Raw genomic sequence first — 18678 nt, forward strand, 5'->3', positions numbered from 1 at the left:
GGTATAGACACGAAACAAATATCATTTTTTTCCTTGATTTTTATGTTGCTTATAAAGTGTTTGATGAAATACTTATAAAACCTCTATTACTGTTTTACATGTAGTGAAATTTTGAATGTGTAGTCCTTGTGTTTGTAAAAATGATGCACATGTGAACTCGGCTCAAACTGCAAACCAAACCAAGCTGAGCTAGCAAGTCAAGCTCAGGGACCGTGCTAAGCCGAGTTCAAGCTGGCCGGGCTTAGTAGGTGACCAAGCTGAGTCTAGCTATGCCCAGCTCAACTAGTGTACACCTCTAACTAAATATGAGTCCACTTGTGAAAGCTTAATTTACACAGTTTCTTGTGGTGTGGCCACTTCAAATATCTTAGCTGCTTATTTTTTATCCACATCCTAAAATGATTAAGGGCCTGTTTGGAGGCGGGGATTAGGTGGGAGTGGGCTGTATTAGGGTGGATTGCACGCCTTCCAATGTCACCAATGTCAGGGGTGAGTATGACAGTGGATTACATTCAATCCCACTAGATTGCTATATCCATCGGCACGGGATTGGATTACATATCCATCGGCCCATCTCTGCCATGTTTGGACAGGCGGACGGGATTGGATTACAAAAGCATAGTGCGTACTTGGACAGTTGGACGGCTTGCAATCACCCCCGTGTCTGGTGGTCGGTGATATATGGGACCGACCTGTGCCTGGTGGTCGGTGCAATCCCCCTGTGTCTGGGGTGGGATTTCAATACCCTATCCCACCTACTCCACTCTACTCCCATCTAATCCCCGCGTCCAAACAGGCCCTAAGGAAAATTGATTAACAGATCAGAAGTAATAGGACATTGGAGTGTTCAAGTGGCCCAAAATCAGCTAGTCGGTATCAAAGCTTTGTGGGCCCCAACATGATGTACGGTTTTATCCATGCAGTCGCCTAAAATTGAAGTATATCCAAAGCTCAAGTGGCACACCATTGAAACCTTCCCACGGCCCACAGCTATGTTTATTTGTAATCTAAACTATTCAATGAACGGAAAATACAAATATCAGCGTATCCAAAACTTTCGGCCGTAAATGTTGTATCCCCGCTGTGATGTGGTTCACTTGAGCTTTGTATCTGCTTCATTTTTTGGGCTCAACCTCAAAATGAGCTGAAAAAATGTCTGGACGGCGTGGATAAAACACATACATCATGGTGGTGGGCCTACAGAGCTTTGACATAAGCTATCTGGCTGGTGTCGGGGTCACCATCCTTCCTGAAGGACCAAAGCCACGCTTTTTAAGAACTCATCTCCCCCGCCTCCGCTTCTTACACGAAGCTCCGTCCGTACAGAGACAGAGGCATGCGGTGCCTCTTTTTAAGAACTTCCATGGCTCGATCTTCTATCTTCTCTTCTTCTCTAATCCCACCGCAAAACCCTAATTTCTCTTCTTCTTCGAATTTCCTATCCTTCAATACCCTTCTACTCAGAAACCCTAACCCATGCAAACGCTTCCGTGGCGCTTCCCTTCGCTGTTTCGCATCCATGGCGGCCGTAGAGAGGATCAAGGTGCAGAATCCCATCGTTGAGATGGACGGTGAGGATCGTTTTTCTTCTGTGAAACTCTCTCTCTCTATCTTTCTCTCTCTCGAATTTTCGTTGATTTTTCTTTGTTGTTCGATTCCAGGAGATGAAATGACGAGGATTATCTGGACAACAATAAAGGAAAAGGTGAATTTTTTAAATCTCTTTTCTTCTTTTTTTCCCCCGAATTTCCGCCGATTTCGTTCTCCACGGATTGCATTTCTGGACAGGGTTTTAGAAAACGTTATAATGGCGATAATATGAGAATCGCACTATAACGTTAACGGCCTCAAAAGTGTTCCGTATTGGGCGGTGGACGGGCCAGCCGGTCTTTGATCTGGGTATTTAATTCCTGAAACAAGGCCTCGAGCTGTAACTCAAGGTGGGCCAGGCCTATCACATCACTTATGGGCCTGCGGGTAGCCGGTGGGCTTGTCTTTTCTGGTCTAGGTCCAGCTGGCTTTCATTTTCGGGCTGAACTTTGAGGCCATTGCTTGGGCCTGGTTCATTTTAGGCCCACTATTAATTGCACTCAACATGGGCTTTCATCTGCCTAAATGCTCAATCAGTTGGGCCAGGCCCATTTATTTAAAATTGGTGGGCCCGGCCTGGTCTGAGTGTTCTTTGTCAGCTCAAGGGCTGGCATGAGCCGGAACTGGTCTTGACTCAGGTACAGCTCATGGGCTGGACTTGGTGACATGCTTTGGCCCAGCTTGGTCCATTTTCCACCCTAGAAGGCCCTGGACCCACCTTAGCCAGCCCTTGTGAGCCCATTAGTTTTTTGAGTCTTGGATGGGCCAGACGTTCAGATGAAGCCTAGTCCGTTAACAGCCCCGTGTCTTAAAAAAAAAAAATAATAATAAAAATAAAATAATGGTTGTTATTGGAGGGAAGATGTCGGATTAACTGATGTTAAAAGGGTCTGTTGGCAGCTTATTTTCTTCTGCCCTTTCATTTCTCCATTGTTAATTAAATGTTTTTTTGAAGCAATCGGGGTAGTAGCTCTTACTGTTACATAACGGTAGGAGTAGGACCCTTTGGCTGTTGTATTTTTGTAATGCAGATTTTAGAAGGTTGTTTTGAAGCTTTTTAATTGGATTTAGGTTGATGTGATCACAGCTAATATTTCCATATTTGGAGTTGGATATTAAGTATTTCGATTTGGGAATCTTAAATCGTGACGCAACGGATGATAGAGTTACTGTGGAAAGTGCCGAAGCTACACTAAAGTAAGTGGATGGAGAGATTCTTTATTTTATTTTTCTCATTAAGCAATTTAGATATGATTGTTCAACATGGTTGTGAATGGTGCTAGAACTTCTGTGTCCCCACCCCCCCAGATGCTCAAGCTTTAGCAAAAACCTAATAATACCCCTCAAATACCCCATGGAGATATTTTTGAACACGAAATAATGAAAATTCAACCGTCTTTTTTTATGTTGAGCCTAATTTCTGCAAATCATATATTTGTTTTGAGTGGAATCCATCCCCGATTGGCAGCCTTCTACCGTCAAGATTAGACAATCAGATGAGCTGGTGGAGACACTGTAGTGTGTGTGAGTGATCCAGGGTTCAATCCCTGGTAGTGTTACCTTCACCCACCCCCCCACCCCCCCATATCAGCTTGTGACTATGTTGGTTCTATAGTTGGTCTATTTTATATTTAAGCCAACACTATCTTTTCTTTTTGCCTAGGCTTATAGAATATTTTCTAAGAACACACAAGCAGAAGGATAGGGGCACACTCCACTGTGTGTTGGTGTTGATTCTAGCAGGTGCAGAATTGATTAAAATTAAATAAGTTTCTGAAATTGTTTAACAACATAAACATGCTTTGTAAACAAACTCTTAAAAAAGTTGGCCCAATATGCTGATGCATTGGCCAAATAAGGCTGGTAAGCTACTCTTTCATTTTTTGACCAACATGCTTCATCATTATCGGATTGCATGGATGATTCTTCTATCAGTCATTTAATATTTCATTTGCACCACTTGCCATTTTTAATCTGCATTCCTCATTCTTTTCATGTTCCAGGTATAATGTTGCTGTAAAATGTGCGACAATAACTCCTGGTCAGTGAATTTTAGATGTTTTTTTGGATTTTCCTTGATTTAAAGCACTGAGGGCCTGTTTGGATAGTGGGAAAAGAAAAGAAAAGACAATGTAGACTTTCTCATGATTGGACATTTCAAATATTTTGATAGCAAAGAAATATTGGATTTCAAAAAGCAATCATTACCCAAAGACCAGTCAAATTCTCACCCACAAGATATGAGGTAACAGATGTGAGAGCTTTATCAGATTTCCACTGCCTATCCAAACAAGCCTCCCAAAATGGAATCCATGTCTCATGGAAATCTTGAGAAATCATCACTACAGTTTTGATTTCTTTTCTTTTCTTTTCCTACTATCCAAACAGGCCCTAAGAACATGTCTTGGAAACATGCTAATTATAATGACCATGGTAAAGAAGGGTTGCATTTTGACCAATTATGCCTCATTGCACATGCTATGATTTCTAATTTTGTGATTGCAATTTGGAGAATGGTATGGCTATGCATTTGTATTTGTAGTTGCAGGTGTAAACACCATCTATTCTTGCACTTAAAACATGCTTAACTAATATTTGGAGGGTCTATGTTGTTGAAAACAGTAATTACAAGAATAAGAGGAGGAGGAGCTTCTCTTACTCATGATCTATAGCAATGATTACAAAAAAAAAAGCAATCGAAAGGATAAATATGTGGAATCCTTCGATTCAAACCCAGTGGCAGCACACCAAAGTATCTCTAAAGGTATCACACCTATATAGTATCGAACCCATCGTAGGAAAGGAAAGCTAGAATAAACCCTATCCTTCCTTCAAATTACAAAAGAGTCCTCATAGGTTTACATACATTTCTCAAAGCAGAAGAAGACCTATAGAAATAACCAAAATGCCTTCTTCCATTCTTAATGGTAAAGCTCCCTTTCTCTGTTGTATCCTGATGCTTCACCCTTTCCTGTTCCACCACAAGTGTTTGGTTGCACTACGTTTGTCCATGCCTTCCATCTCGATTTTGGTAAGCTTGATGCATGTGTTGTTAAATGTGTCTTCTTGGAATACTCTCGCACTCAGAAAGGGTATAAGTGCTTCGACTCCTTACGAAATCAGCTACTAGTTAGTGTACATGTAACATTCTTTGAGGATACACCATTCTTTTCGCTTCCTCCAGTTCGGGGAAGAATCCATACTCAAGGGATGATCTCTCTCCCATTCCTTGCACGAGCTGAAACCACGTATTGGGACTACTTCTACTGTCCCCAGTTCACCCCAATTAACATCTCCTTTGGAAGGGGCTTGTGTACCATCACCACCACCTTCAGACCTAGACGCTTGCCTTTCGTAAAGATACTCACTCTTGTACTCTTCACTCCCTCTCTAATTTTGTTTCAGACCATCACCTGCTTCCATTCACCTGTAACTTTGCCATGTCCTTGTCATTGGTGGGTCATTCCAACATGCTTGCCATGTCCTTGTCATTGGCGGGTCATTCTAACATGCCATCATGAGGTGTTGACTCACCCTGGGTGGCAAAGAGCTATGGAAGATGAAATTGCAGCTATGCACTAGATTGGTACTTGGAAACCGATCCCTTTACCTTATGGTAAACGTTCCATTGGCTATCACTGGGTTCTCCATCAGATACGTGCTTGATGGATCGATTGAACGTCTGAAAGTATATTTGGTGGTGAAAGGTTTTACTCAAATCCTAGGCTTGGACTATGAAGAAGCATTTTCTCTTATTGCTAAGTTGAACTCTATTCGCATATTGATTTTTGTGGTAGCAAATATGTCTGGGCTGTTATACTAGTTGGACTTAAAAAAGGCTTTTTTGAATGGTGAATTGAATGGGGAAGTTTATGGAGTAACTTCTTGGATTGTTGCTTAGGGGAGAAAGGGAGAATGTGTAATGCATGGGCATTTTCACACCGGGCTCGAGTGGGGTTGCCTGTGGGATGCCAGGGTACACTTGAGGCGTGTGGCCCGTATGAGGCGCTACTCATGTGATTTGGCGCCCACGAGGGGGGTTCGGCTGAGGTCCTAACTCATGAGGTGTGGGGCATGCGCTATGAGATAAATGGATTGATTCGCCATGCTCTAACAGTTCAAGCTTTTAGAGCAAGTGGTTAATTGTCCTGCATCAAATTGGTATCAGAGCGGGAGGTCTCGTGTTCGAGACTCCTCATCGGGGGTGATTAATGCAGGGGCATTTTCACACCGGGCTCGAGTGGAGTTGCCTGTGGGATACAGGGGCACACTCGAAGTGGGCGGCCTATGTGAGGCGGTACCCATGTGATTTGGGGCCCACAAGGAGGGTTCGGCCGAAGTCCTAACCCATGAGATGTGGGGCCTGGGCTATGAGATAAAGGGATTGATTCGTCATGCTCTAATAGTTCGAGCTTTTAGAGCAAGTGGTTAATTATCCTGCATCAATATGTAAACTTTAGAAGGCCATTTATGGTCTAAAACAATCTCCCAGGCTTGGTTCAATTTTTTTTAGCAAAGTGCTAATCAACTTTGGCTTCCACCTATATTGCGTCGATCACTCAATATTTGTGAAGCATAGTCACAGAGGGATAATTGCAATTGTGGTTTACGTGGATGATATCATCATCATAGGAAGTGATACTGTTGGCATATTAGAAGCCAAAGCTCTCATATCCAGGAGCAGTTTCAAACGAAGGACTTTGTCCCACTCTGTTACTTCCTTGGAATTGAAGTGATTCGATTAGCATCAGGAATCAATTTATCTCAACGGAAGTTTGTGTTAGACTTATTGAAAGAAATTGAAATGTTAGAGATGCAAACCAAGTGACATTCCTATGGAGACTAGTAGTGAAGTGTCTGACAATCAAGGAGAGTTGCTTGACGATCCAATAAACTACAGAAGACTTGTGGGGAAACTCATCTATGTCATTGTTACCAAGCTTGATATATCATTCACTATTGGAATAGAAAGCCAATTCATGGATTAACCACGAGTACAACACTAGGAAGTAGCATTACATATTCTTCTTTACCTAAAAAGAGCCCCGAGATTAGGGTTAATTTATCAATCTCACGGTGATCTTCGGGTCGAGTCATATGCAGACGCAAACTAGGTAAAATCATTAACCGATAGGAAATCCACCTCTAGTTATTGCACCTTCGTTGGAGGCAACTTGGTAACGTGGAAAAGAAAGAAGCAAAACGTAGTGGCCAAGTCTAGTGTGGAGGCAAAGTACAGAGCCATGGGTCATGCAACGTGCGACCTAATATGGATCTAATCTCTCCTATGGGAAATGGGGTTTATTTGATGGAAGGACAATGGCACTTTATTGCAATAACCAAGTTGCAACGCACATTGCTAGCAATGCTGTATTCCATGCGTGAAGGAAACATATAGAAGCTGGCTCCCACTTTATCAGAGAGAATTGCCTCCAAAGAAGTTAATACAAAATATGTAAATTTAAAAAACCAACATGATGATGTGTTCACCGAATCCTTAGCTCATAAACAGTTTTCATTTCTCAATGGCAAATGGGGCATGACAAATATATATGCTCCAGCTTGAGGGGGTGTTGAAAGGAAGTAGTAGAATAAGTTTAATAGCTAAGTTGAATAGTCTAGGTAATAGAGTTGAATATGTAATAAATTGCCCAGCCAATGTTGAAGGCCCATGAGGCCTACATGGTTTGAACATGGTGAAATAATCTATATAAATGGAGTGGTGTTAGGGTTTGGTATGTAGTAAGCTCCACCCCGCCCTTCTCAGCTTCATAAGATTACCATTTTCACAATACATATATTTGGTGAGTATTCTAAACTACCTTGTGCAATCCACATACTCATTTTTGTGATTATAAATTCGTAAGCTTTCTTGTTGTGCCTTTTCTTGAAGTGTGATTCTGCAAATGCTGCATATTTGGTGAAAACTGATTCAGAGTGAGCTTGATAAATTTTAGATTTTGATACATACCTTTGCTTGAAATAGTTAGTTGCTTCTTAGCATAATTATGAATGGTTCTAATTAGGCTTCGTTTCATTTCCTAACATGTAGATGAAGCCAGGGTTAAGGAATTCGGTCTCAAGTCTATGTGGAGGAGCCCAAATGGCACAATAAGAAACATCTTGAATGGTTTGTATGGCGTTTTATTGTCCCACTTGGCTTTCGTGGCAAGATTCAACCACTCCCACTCTTATAGCTTTCAGCTGATTGGATTACATTCTTTTGTTGCAAACTTGAGTTTGTGGGTTTGATTCTAGCTTGCTCGCTAAAATAAAAGAAGATGAACATTATTATGCTAAAAGTTGCAATAAAGCAAATTTCGCTTAATTATTGTCACTTATTTACTCCTGTTGATAACTTTTATTCTTAAATCTTATTGTGGCCTCCTTTACAAAAGGGGCAGTGTGGTAGTAGCCAAAAGATGGCTCCACAACTTCAACAAACTGTCATCTTCTGGACTTGGAAGAAACCCATACTTTGCTGGAAATATTCCCAGGATTGTTTCAGGCCGTAGTTGGATTTTTTGATACAATCCACTTTAATTTGATAACAGATTCTCTTTTATATGGATGAAAAAAGTTTAGGAGTATAGGACCTTCTTTCTAATAGATAGTTCGAGAATTTTTCTATTCTTCAATCCAGGCTGAGATTTCAAAGGAATTTGTTTGGTTCCTTGATCATTCAAGACTGACTTTAGCTGATCTCTTCTAAAGTTTTCTTTCTCATAATTTAGATGATTGCTTATTTTGATTATTTCAGGAACTGTGTTCCGTGAACCCATACTATGCCGGAATATTCCCAGGATTGTTTCAGGTAGTGCTGTATTTCCACCTCCCCCCCCTTTTCATATACATTTCTGCAGCAATAATGAATTTCTGTTGATATTTATCTCATCCTAAAATTCGCAGGTTGGAAGAAACCTATCTGCATTGGTAGGCATGCCTTCGGAGATCAGTATCGGGCAACCGACATGGTCATTGGCAGACCGGGAAAGCTTAAAATGGTCTTTGGTGAGATCATATAAACTATATTAGCTATCTGATCGACTAAAAATTGAAGTTTTAGATGGTCAAAAGTCATTTGTCTGTCAGTTGATCCATTCTTGTTTGTTGAGTTTCAGTCCCAGCAGAGGGTGAAACACCAGTGGAGCTCGACGTTTATGATTTTAAAGGTCCGGGCATTGCCCTAGCTATGTATAATGTTGATGAGGTTTGTTTCTGTGAAGATTTACTTGGAAAAAATGCTCTGTGATTTTCCTATGTTATGAATAGGGAATTCAGAATTCTACCATTTTCTTTCTTTTCTTTTCCTTTTCCCCAGTCTATTCGAGCTTTTGCGGAGTCTTCAATGTCAATGGCATATGGAAAGAGGTGGCCTCTTTACCTAAGCACCAAGAACACAATCCTGAAAAAATATGATGGCAGGTAGTCTCAAATTGCAATAAAAGTTAGTCAATAGTACCATTTCAGTCAGTTTTTTAATTCATATAATTGTTATCACTTCTAAAAAAATTTGCATGGCTACTTCCATCTTTTCCATTCGTCTTTGTCAGATGCATCTAGGTTACATCATTGCTGTGATGCTTATGGATATTCTTGCATGTGCATATTCTCTCGCTGTTTGTGAATATGAATGTCCATTTTCTCACGACACCAGGTGCCCAAATTAATGGGGCTTTGTCTTTTTAGGGGATTTCATGCCAAGTGATGCACAATTCTGTTAGCACCATTTTGGAGAAGATCTGTGTGCACTTGCATCTCAGAAAGTTTTATTGGCGTCATACCTATACTCTTTGGGTCTCTCCCTGTCCATGTACCTGTATTGGCGTCATACCTATACTTGCACGACACCGGTGCGAAATAGCTGCGTGACACCTGTGAGACACCTTCCAAAATACCCTCGTTTATTCTTGAGGAATTTTAGGCTTTTGAGCCACAACATTATAGGCTTTTGAGCCACAACAACTGTATAGTTGGCTGAAGTGTGGGATGCCATACATATAGAACCCATGGTTCGATGATCGAGATCATTGATCTGGTTGGCCCTAAAGTGTCTGGTTGATTCTCCAAAGATCTCCCAGACTGGGGGATGGTGTGCTTGATCTTTGGCTGTTTTCCATTGTATTTGGACAACTTTTTTCCCCCCTTAATCTTCTTTCTTAGCTATTTATCAAAGGGTTGGTAATTGGGACCATCTATTCTGGGATATTTTGGGGCATTTGGTGTCCAAGGTAGGCCCCATTACATCAAGGCTTGGGTGGCTCCAACAATGTGGCTCACATGTACAAAAGTCTCAGAAAAATTTTCATTTGCTAAGGCTCGACCCTATCATGCCTCCTTTTTCCCCACTGAATTTAATAAAGGGACTTGGATATTCCAATTATGGTTGTACATCGAGCCGAGTCGAGTCGAGGTGGGCCAAGCTTGGCTTGGCTCATCCGTGCTCTCCTCGAGTTCAAGCTCGGCCTCGAGCTTACCATTGGAGCTTGGCTTGTTTGCCAAACCTTTCGAGTCGAGCTCGAGGCGAGCTAGTGGATCGAGTCGAGGCGAGCAACCCGACCCTGACCCAACCCAACACCTGACTCAACTCAGCAACCCGACCCAACCTGTGCCCGACTCAACCCAGCCACTTGACCCAACTGACCCAACCCCCAAATAAAATATTCAATTATATATATATATATATATATATGTAGAGAGAGAGAGAGAGAGAGAGAGAGAGAGAGAGAGAGACTAACGGGTAGGGAGAGAGAGAGAGAGAGAGAGAGAGAGAGACTAACGGGTAGGGTAAGGTTTAAGTTTTATTTTGATTTTTTAATATATACATACATACATACATACATTTGAGTTAAGCCGAGCTCGAGCTTCGAGTCGAGTCAAGCTCCACTATGTTCGAACTTGGCTTCTTTTCAAAACGAGCTGGGTCATATGAAGCTTGGGCTTGCCTTGAATCATCGTTCGAGTCGAGGCGAGTCGAGCTAGATCGGGCCAAGCCAAGCGAGCTTTTCGAGCTAGCTTGGCTCATGTACAGCCCTAATTCCAATGATTTATTCACATTCTTATTTGAAATGGGCACTTGTAGGTTCAAGGATATCTTTCAGGAGGTATATGAAGAGAAGTGGAAGGAGAAATTTGAAGAGCAATCGATATGGTTGGTGTGCATCTCCTGTGAATCTGCAACTCAATATCTATTTGCCCAATATGTCTTGAGATGATGGTAGATTTGATTATTTTATATTCAGGTATGAGCATCGGCTAATTGATGACATGGTGGCCTATGCATTAAAAAGTGATGGTGGATATGTGTGGGCTTGCAAAAACTATGATGGGGATGTCCAGAGTGATTTCCTTGCTCAAGGTGCCTTTCTGTGCTTCAGATATTTTAATTATGCTTCATTAGTGGAAAAGGAAAAAAAGAAAAAGAAAAAGGCATAATTATCTATTCTTGAATTCATGGATACTATTCAAATAGATGATTTGACTTTCAAGTGCTGACAGGTGACTGCTTAAAATGCATGTATGGTTCATTACTTTTTATCTGATGATTAGAATTGTTTGGTGTATGGTCACACGTATCCTTTATGGTTACTTCTATAACTGCATGATTCTTGATATGCATTGATGATTTTGTCCTTTTAAGTGCTCAGTAAGATAATCATTCAATTTTAAACTAAATGGTGTAAAAAAAAAAGGTTGTCGAGTTTGATTTCCAAGGGTACCAAGAGTTGTAGTTAACCGTGCATATTTCAGCTTGTCTGCATCCTGCCTTTTAACTTTGTTTGGAGTGGATCCCTTCAAATATCTTCAAATAGACTGGGCGATTGCAGCAAACATTCTGGCCACTGATCAATTTCCAATTAGTTGGTCAGCTTTGTAAAGGTTCTCTTGCTTTTTGGTTTTTGTTTTTGTGGTATTTGCTGGCCTTTGGTTATTCTTTTAATAAAATGTGTTATAATCGTCTCAAAAAAAATAAAAAAAATAAAAAATAAAAAATCGAATTTCTCACAAAATTTGCTTGGTGGATGCAGGTTTTGGTTCTTTGGGCTTAATGGCATCCGTGCTGGTAGCTATCAATTCATCAACATTTTCCTTTAGGGCCTGTTTGGATTCATTGAAATATTGATCGAGGAAACACCATTTCCATGAAAATGGCGTTTCTGTTATTTGTTTTTATAAATTTCTTAGAAATTCAGTTTTCGTTTCCCTCTCATTTCCCAAAAATTGCCCCCTTTCCTCGTCTAGGTTAAGGAAATGCCATTTCTAAGAAATTAAGGGAAATGAGAGAAAATAACCTTTTGTTATAAAGTATCCTATATGGTAGTCACATGTGCTACCGCCTAGGTGCCCCACATGTGCAACCGTCTATCTTCAATCGCTGCCCTTGTGCCAATGTGCCATATGTGCTTCATGTACCGCCATCCATCTTAAAGTGCTACACATGTGGCACTGTGCCACATGTACAACATGTGCCATTGCCCATCTTTTAGTGATCCATTCAATATGCCAGCCACCCCCCAATGTGCCATGTGCAACATGTGCCATCCTCATCTTCAAACGCCATACATGTGCCACGCGTGCTATTGAGCCGCATGTGCCACATGGTGGCCTGTCTATCTTTAAGTACTTTGCATGTGTGATATGTGCAAATGTGTGACATATGCAACATATGCCACTGGCCACCTTCATGTGCAAACATCCATTCAAGTGCCCCCACATGTCCCAATATGCGACATGTGCTGCAATCCATCTTTAAGCACGGTATACGTGTCAATGTGCCATGTGCGGCATCTAAAACCTCCCATCATCAATGTGCCACATATGCAACATGTGCCACCTTCATCTTTAAGCACCCACATGTTCTATGGTGCTGTGTGTTGCCATCCATCTTTAAGCGCTCCACATGCGCGACACGTGTCATCATACCACTTGCAACATGTGCCACCATCCACTTTCAAGCATCCCAAATATGTCGATGTCCCACATGTACCAATGTGTCATCTGTGATAATATGACACATTTCCTACAATCCATCTTCAACGCACTCATGTCACCTTTTGTCTTCAAGTAATTTTCATTAAAGATTCTTTTTTTCTTCTTCAAAACAATAGATTTGGAAATGAAGATTTTTTTATTATAAAGAAACTATTATTGAAAAAGGGGAAATGGTTTTTTATTTCTTGTTGTTTTTTAGAAATGGCATTTCCTGAAAAACACCATTTTCGTTTTTTCCCCCACGAATCCACACAGGTCCTTATGACTCTCACACTAGGTATTTATTTCAGTGTTTAGCACAAGTAGTTTTAAGGTTCCCATTGTTGCTTGCTTTTATGGGGTGCAGTTATCATCTGATGGAAAGACGTTAGAAGCTGAGGCTGCACATGGGACTGTGACTCGACATTTTCGGCTGTACCAGAAAGGACAAGAAACTAGTACAAACAGCATTGCTTCCATATTTGCCTGGACCCGTGGTCTTGAGCACAGGTATTTTTAGCTCATTAACTTTATGCTTAGTTGATATGGAATCTGAAAGCAGTGGGGGTTGAATCCAAGACCAAATTTGCAAATGTGTATATTGAATCATTGATTTACTTGTAGATACTGCAATACAGGGTTTAGATGTTTTTTTTTTTTTTTGGTTAAATTCCTTAGTACTATGGAGGAATTATCAGATCCTTACTGAGAATATGCACACGAAATGAATAGCATCGAACTTAATGAGTTAAGCATAATGCCAATGGTCAAATGATTGTTTATATATTGACAGGAAAAAAAAGGTCTATGAGCCCTATTATGTAGTAAACTCATGAATTATGTAGTAAATGGTGACAAGTTTCCAATTTACTCCCTTTTTATCTTTTCTGCCCAAATTCGCGCAGGGCAAAACTTGATAAAAATGACAAGCTGATGGATTTTGCGTTGAAGCTAGAGGCTGCTTGTATCGAGACAGTTGAGTCGGGCAAAATGACCAAGGATCTTGCCCTTCTGGTCCATGGACCCAAGTGAGTATTATCTACTCTTGCATTTCAGATTCATGAATTCTAGGGACAGCATTGTGCTTTATTCTTTATTTATGTTTTCCCTCTTACATTCCTAATTTATAGGACCGTCAAGTGTCTTACGGGAACGCTTTCTAGTTTTAATGTCTGTTTCTTGTTCATCTATTTTCTTCAATATTTCATGAAAGGCTTCCAAAAATTCATTTGAAGAAAAGACCAATTTATCAAGAGAGGGAGATAGTTAGAGAGTAATCTTGCTACAACACCTCTTTAGCAAATTCCTTAGCTGCTATACTGCATGAACTGCATATGTGGCATGATGGTCAATGATCCAGACCATTCATTGTATTGGTTTCCCTCCCAAGGACCAGTTCTTGCAAACCACACGGATTGCACAATCCGACTGATGCAGGACATGAAACTTAAATATGATATGTAAGATCTCAGGCTTTAGATCATACTAATTCAGAAACAATCACATAATAATTACACATCCCACACAAAAGCTTAAACATTCAAACAAGGAGAATCTGCACGGGTTCAGGCCTACACAGGCTAGGGTTGGATCAGTAAAAATTATGATCCAAACGATACTCAAAAGGTAAGTAATAATCATCCACACATGCACAACAATCAGTCCCTAATCCAAGTGATTCACTAATTTCAATTCAGGGAACTCTAGGGTAAGAAAAGGGGCAAACAAATTAAAGATAATGCAATATAGGGTTAGGGTTATAAAAAACAGGTATGAGAGGAAAAAATAGGAAGAAAACCTGAACCGGAAGACAGTCCCCATGTGCGGACAGCGGGTTAGGCTTGACGCACGTGCGCAGGGGCTTGGCTGCACGTGCGAGGGGCTCTCACACCTGGAAACCAACGCCTTAAGTCTGGTTAGCCAGGGGTGGGCTCCAAAACCCCCAAGTTTTGGGTTGATCCGAGCTACGGGCTGTGCATGGTGAAGTTTCAGCTCTCCTGCAGGGCCAGAATCTGGAATTCTGTTGTAAAGAGAAAAATTGTTACAATAAAGGACAAATTTGAAGCACAGATGGTGGTAGGAGATGAGAAGTAGAGATGGTAGAGGATGGGGGCAAATCGGGATAAATGTGGCTTCGCACAATGATAGTTAGCCCTTCGATGAAGGGAGGGCTTCGCACCTAATTGGATTTCCACAACTCAAGAACTTAGCGGAGTAGGAAAACGCAGAATTTTTATTAAACTTCAATGAATTCCAAAAGCTACAAGGGGTGCCTATTTATAAGAAAACTCTATACCCCAAAACTCGCGTCGTGTGCGCAACCTATTACTTGGCGATGAAGTAAACCAAAATAAAAACTAATCAAAAAAATCTAAAGTGTCCATGCTATTCTAAATAACATTAATAAGCAAAACCTAAAATATGAGATTAATCAGACTAGTGGGCCATGATCATGAGATCCCATGATGGGCTTTACTTGATTATCGGGCTCACTCCAACAAACCAAAACTCAGTCTTCTAACTAGGAGGCCCTCCCTGAATGTTGTCATCGATCCAGATCGACGGTAAGGCCCTCCTTCTCCATGCGTGCGTACGTAGGGGGGCTGTGCGTGTGCGTGCGCACATGGTGTCCCCATCACCGACCTACCCAATTGTTGGACCATTTCTTTCCATTTCAATGCACACTGTTACCAATGTTCTTTCCCATCATACGTATCAGTTGGATAAGCTGGCTTAGTCGGGTTTTCTACTCTAGTCAGTCCACAGTGGGATCAATACAACATATGGGATCATGGATTTGTTGTCATGTACTTTAATCCATGGGCACAAAGCACCACAATTCGATTTTCAAAGTGGGCATATTGGCATCGCTTATCAATGACCATCATTAATTAAAAAAAAAAAAAAAGAAGGAAACATTTGGATGCATGGATATTTGATGATCCGTGCTGCAGATAGCATGCCTACCACCATTGAATCATATATTTCTGTTTTAGAAGAACACTGGAAAAATAACAATTGGCAATTGAAAAAAAAAAAAAAAACAAGAAAGTGGCTGCTCAAGCTGGTTAAACGCAAGAAGATCATGTTAAATTTGGATTTGGTTTGCTCTTGGGTGCTGTGAGTTTTGAGTCAGGTTTTGATCTTTAAGCCTAATACTGCAATTTAAGACACTCCTGCCCTGTTTTTTGGAGCAGTCGTACTAATTTTTGTCATGTTTGCAATTCACAGAGTATCAAGAGAGTTATACTTGAGCACTGAAGAGTTCATCGATGCTGTTGCAAAGAATCTTGAGCTGAAGATTCCACAAGCCGCAGTTTTGTAAGTGGTCTTATGGTTTTCTACAACTCAATATCAAATAAATCACAATGAGACAATACCAATCCTTTACAACGCAATGTGGAAGGCATTGTGTAAACGGCACTGTATATCTTATGAGCTTGTTTTACTTTGAAAATGGAGAAATAAAAAGCCATGCACAATAGATTATCAGTTGAAAATTCACTTCTAGCTATAGGAAAAATCATGTGGTGGGTTTTGTATCTTGAAACTCTTGAGCCTGAGGCAACTAGTTTTGTAGATGAGAAAATCTTGCTTGTGGGGCCCACATTGGTGTGTATGGCATCCAACCCGTCCTGCATGATTGCCTTTCCATGAAAATTGGATCGTCTCCCAAAGATCAAGCCAATCCAACCATCACGTGGGCCACGAATTTGGAGGTTTTTGGGTGGTGGTTGCTTCTTGTCTGAGCGATGCAGCTGATGGTTGGATCAATCTGATCTTTTGGGGAGTCATGATGCTTCCCAAATGCAACTTGTTGCATGACATTGGCTGTGGGACCTACTGGCACGGTTTTGTAGGCCAGCTTGAAATATTAGCTACAAGCGTACGTAGCACATTGCCTTTGGGAGAATAGGTGATATATGCAATGCTTGGCCTGAACCGGGGGTGTATCCGTCTCTTGCGTTCGGTATTTTGGTGGTCTGGGTTCCATACCATTCATCTGGTGGGTGGGTGCATGGCCATGCTGCAAAATCGAACCCGCCCATCGCCTGCAAATGGATGGTTCTGGTTACAATTTTAATTAACCACCATTTGCAACAGGGAAAGAGCCAACAACCTGGGATTGCAGTCCATTCATGTGGGTCTGCCGGACCAATCTTCGATTACGAAAGGTGGGCCACTTGAATTTATAATATTCTATCTAACAACACTGGGGTTTTCATTGCCACCTGCCTGGTGAGCGCGACCCAACTTTATGCTGGGCTTGGACCAACTAGCTTAACCCGTTGGCTGGGATTTTGCCAGGTAAGCCTGACATGCATGGACCGATCAATTTCTGGCCACGCTTGGGTTCAAGTCATTTTTGCATGTCGAGGCCCAATCTAATATCATGTGTACATATGATACATTTTACAAATGTGCCCTTGTAATACTCTTATTAGGTAACAGAGGCATCTTGAATGTGGACCGTTGGTTTCATTCATCTATATAACATTTTGGTTGGAAAAGGGGTTTTCATCAATTCTTAGATTAGGCCAGGTCTGGTCGAGCCTGGGTCCATTCATTCCATGCTCGGTTTGGGTCTGGGCTTGGTGCAGCTATGCTAAGTGTTGGGTTGGTATGGATCTGACTTGACCCGAAGACGCCCATTGCAAACCCTACTTTTTGCTCAGCAGATGTGAAGGTGGGCCCACCTTTCTGTGATCCGGACTCTTCCATCTGGCCGTGGAAGCGTAATGCAGCAAAAGCTCTCCAATTGCAATCTTCAGCCATGTGACTTGAGAACTCTCCCATTGATTGTGGACAGTTGTTGAAGTTGTACACATGCAAGTTGTCTGTATTGTTAGTATTGCTGGAGGTTTTGAGACTCCATGCACACGGTCCGGTGCCAATAAAAAAGTGCCACGTGTGTTCATGGACCTACAATGAAAAAGCAAAATTCCATATATTAAATGATCATTGTGCCATTTCATTGCGGTCCCACGCCTGCCTACACCCACCTAGCTTCTTATAAGCATTCTGCAGAGGCACGGTCCACGGACAGTACACGGTTTCGTGCGACATTGCATTAAATGACGTGCAAATGCATACAATGATCTGTTGACCAATTTACTACATGTGGGGCCCACTTCTTTAGAATCAGAATCGTTGGTATGGTGGTACTAGGGTGGACTGGGGATATACCTCGTTGGATAATCCTAACCATATGATTGGACCCTTTTTTTGCATTGTAATGTACGTTTGAAGGCTACTACCTATTGGATGGTTTGGATCATTGGTTGGAGGCGCAGGCCATCACATCTACAGGCCTCCAGGTGAACGGCTAAGATTAATTAGAGGTGGGAACGAAAAACTGGCACTTTTTATCTACAAGGAATCCCCAATTTGAAGATGCCACGTTTGTTGTTCTAACACCATTGAATTTAAGAATCCCATCTCTTAATAGTCAGGCTTTAAAAATAAATAAATAAAAATAAAATTTAGGTGGATAGAGACGGTTCTATCTTATTGTGGTAGAGGCGCAGAAGACACTCTTCTATCCACAGCCACATGTGGCAGTTGGATTATGAATTTGGACTGCCACAATGTGGACCCCACCGCGATGGATGACCGTTTGAAAAGCGCAGTCTATCAGACAGTAGACATCTCTTATTGGTGGCCTTACAAACGGACGGTAGAAAAGGACGCTGCATTTGAAGAACAGGCACTCATTAGAAATCAGCAATCAGAGAACTCACCTGAGTCTTTTTCCCCTTGTATTGGGAGATCCCACTATCCACTTGGTTGTATGGCTGGTGATTCTGGACCGTCCATCTGGTGGGACGTACTGTGGTTGATCAATTCTAGAAGAAACCACCCTGGGCACGCAATCCTGGCTGTTGATTTATGTGGCCTTCAATTGGATGGTCAAAATAAGAAACTTCCGCCTGTCTAGATGCCAAAAATGCCGCTATCATTCAAATATGCTGTTACCATGGTCCATCCACAGTAAGGCCCACCAGTTGGACTGTCAGGAACCACCAGCTTCATAGCCATGTGGCATTGAAAGCTCCCACCTTTTCCTCGCCATGAGATATCACCATATATGTGGCTGTACGGTTAGTGAATCTGGAC

The 18678-nt window shown here is 41.5% G+C and overlaps 1 protein-coding gene across 2 annotated transcripts; it reads left to right on the forward strand.

Moving 5' to 3' along the window:
* The first annotated feature begins 1283 nt into the window (after positions 1–1283).
* LOC131234448 (isocitrate dehydrogenase [NADP]) lies at positions 1284–16065 on the forward strand. 2 transcript variants are annotated; one of them, XM_058231337.1, is made up of 15 exons: positions 1284–1571; positions 1662–1705; positions 2678–2787; positions 3594–3631; positions 7643–7720; positions 8351–8404; positions 8500–8601; positions 8712–8800; positions 8912–9015; positions 10673–10741; positions 10833–10948; positions 11619–11653; positions 12929–13071; positions 13467–13589; positions 15793–16065. In XM_058231337.1, exons 1-15 carry the CDS (start codon positions 1337–1339, stop codon positions 15884–15886), a joined length of 1434 nt encoding a protein of 477 aa, XP_058087320.1. In that variant the 5' UTR covers positions 1284–1336; the 3' UTR covers positions 15887–16065. The 2 variants fall into 2 exon arrangements, with proteins under 2 accessions (XP_058087320.1, XP_058087321.1); XM_058231338.1 differs by lacking the exon at positions 7643–7720.
* Positions 16066–18678: the final 2613 nt, after the last annotated feature.

Source organism: Magnolia sinica, chromosome 19 (assembly GCF_029962835.1).
Source record: "Magnolia sinica isolate HGM2019 chromosome 19, MsV1, whole genome shotgun sequence".
In the NCBI taxonomy this organism is placed as follows: domain Eukaryota; kingdom Viridiplantae; phylum Streptophyta; class Magnoliopsida; order Magnoliales; family Magnoliaceae; genus Magnolia; species Magnolia sinica.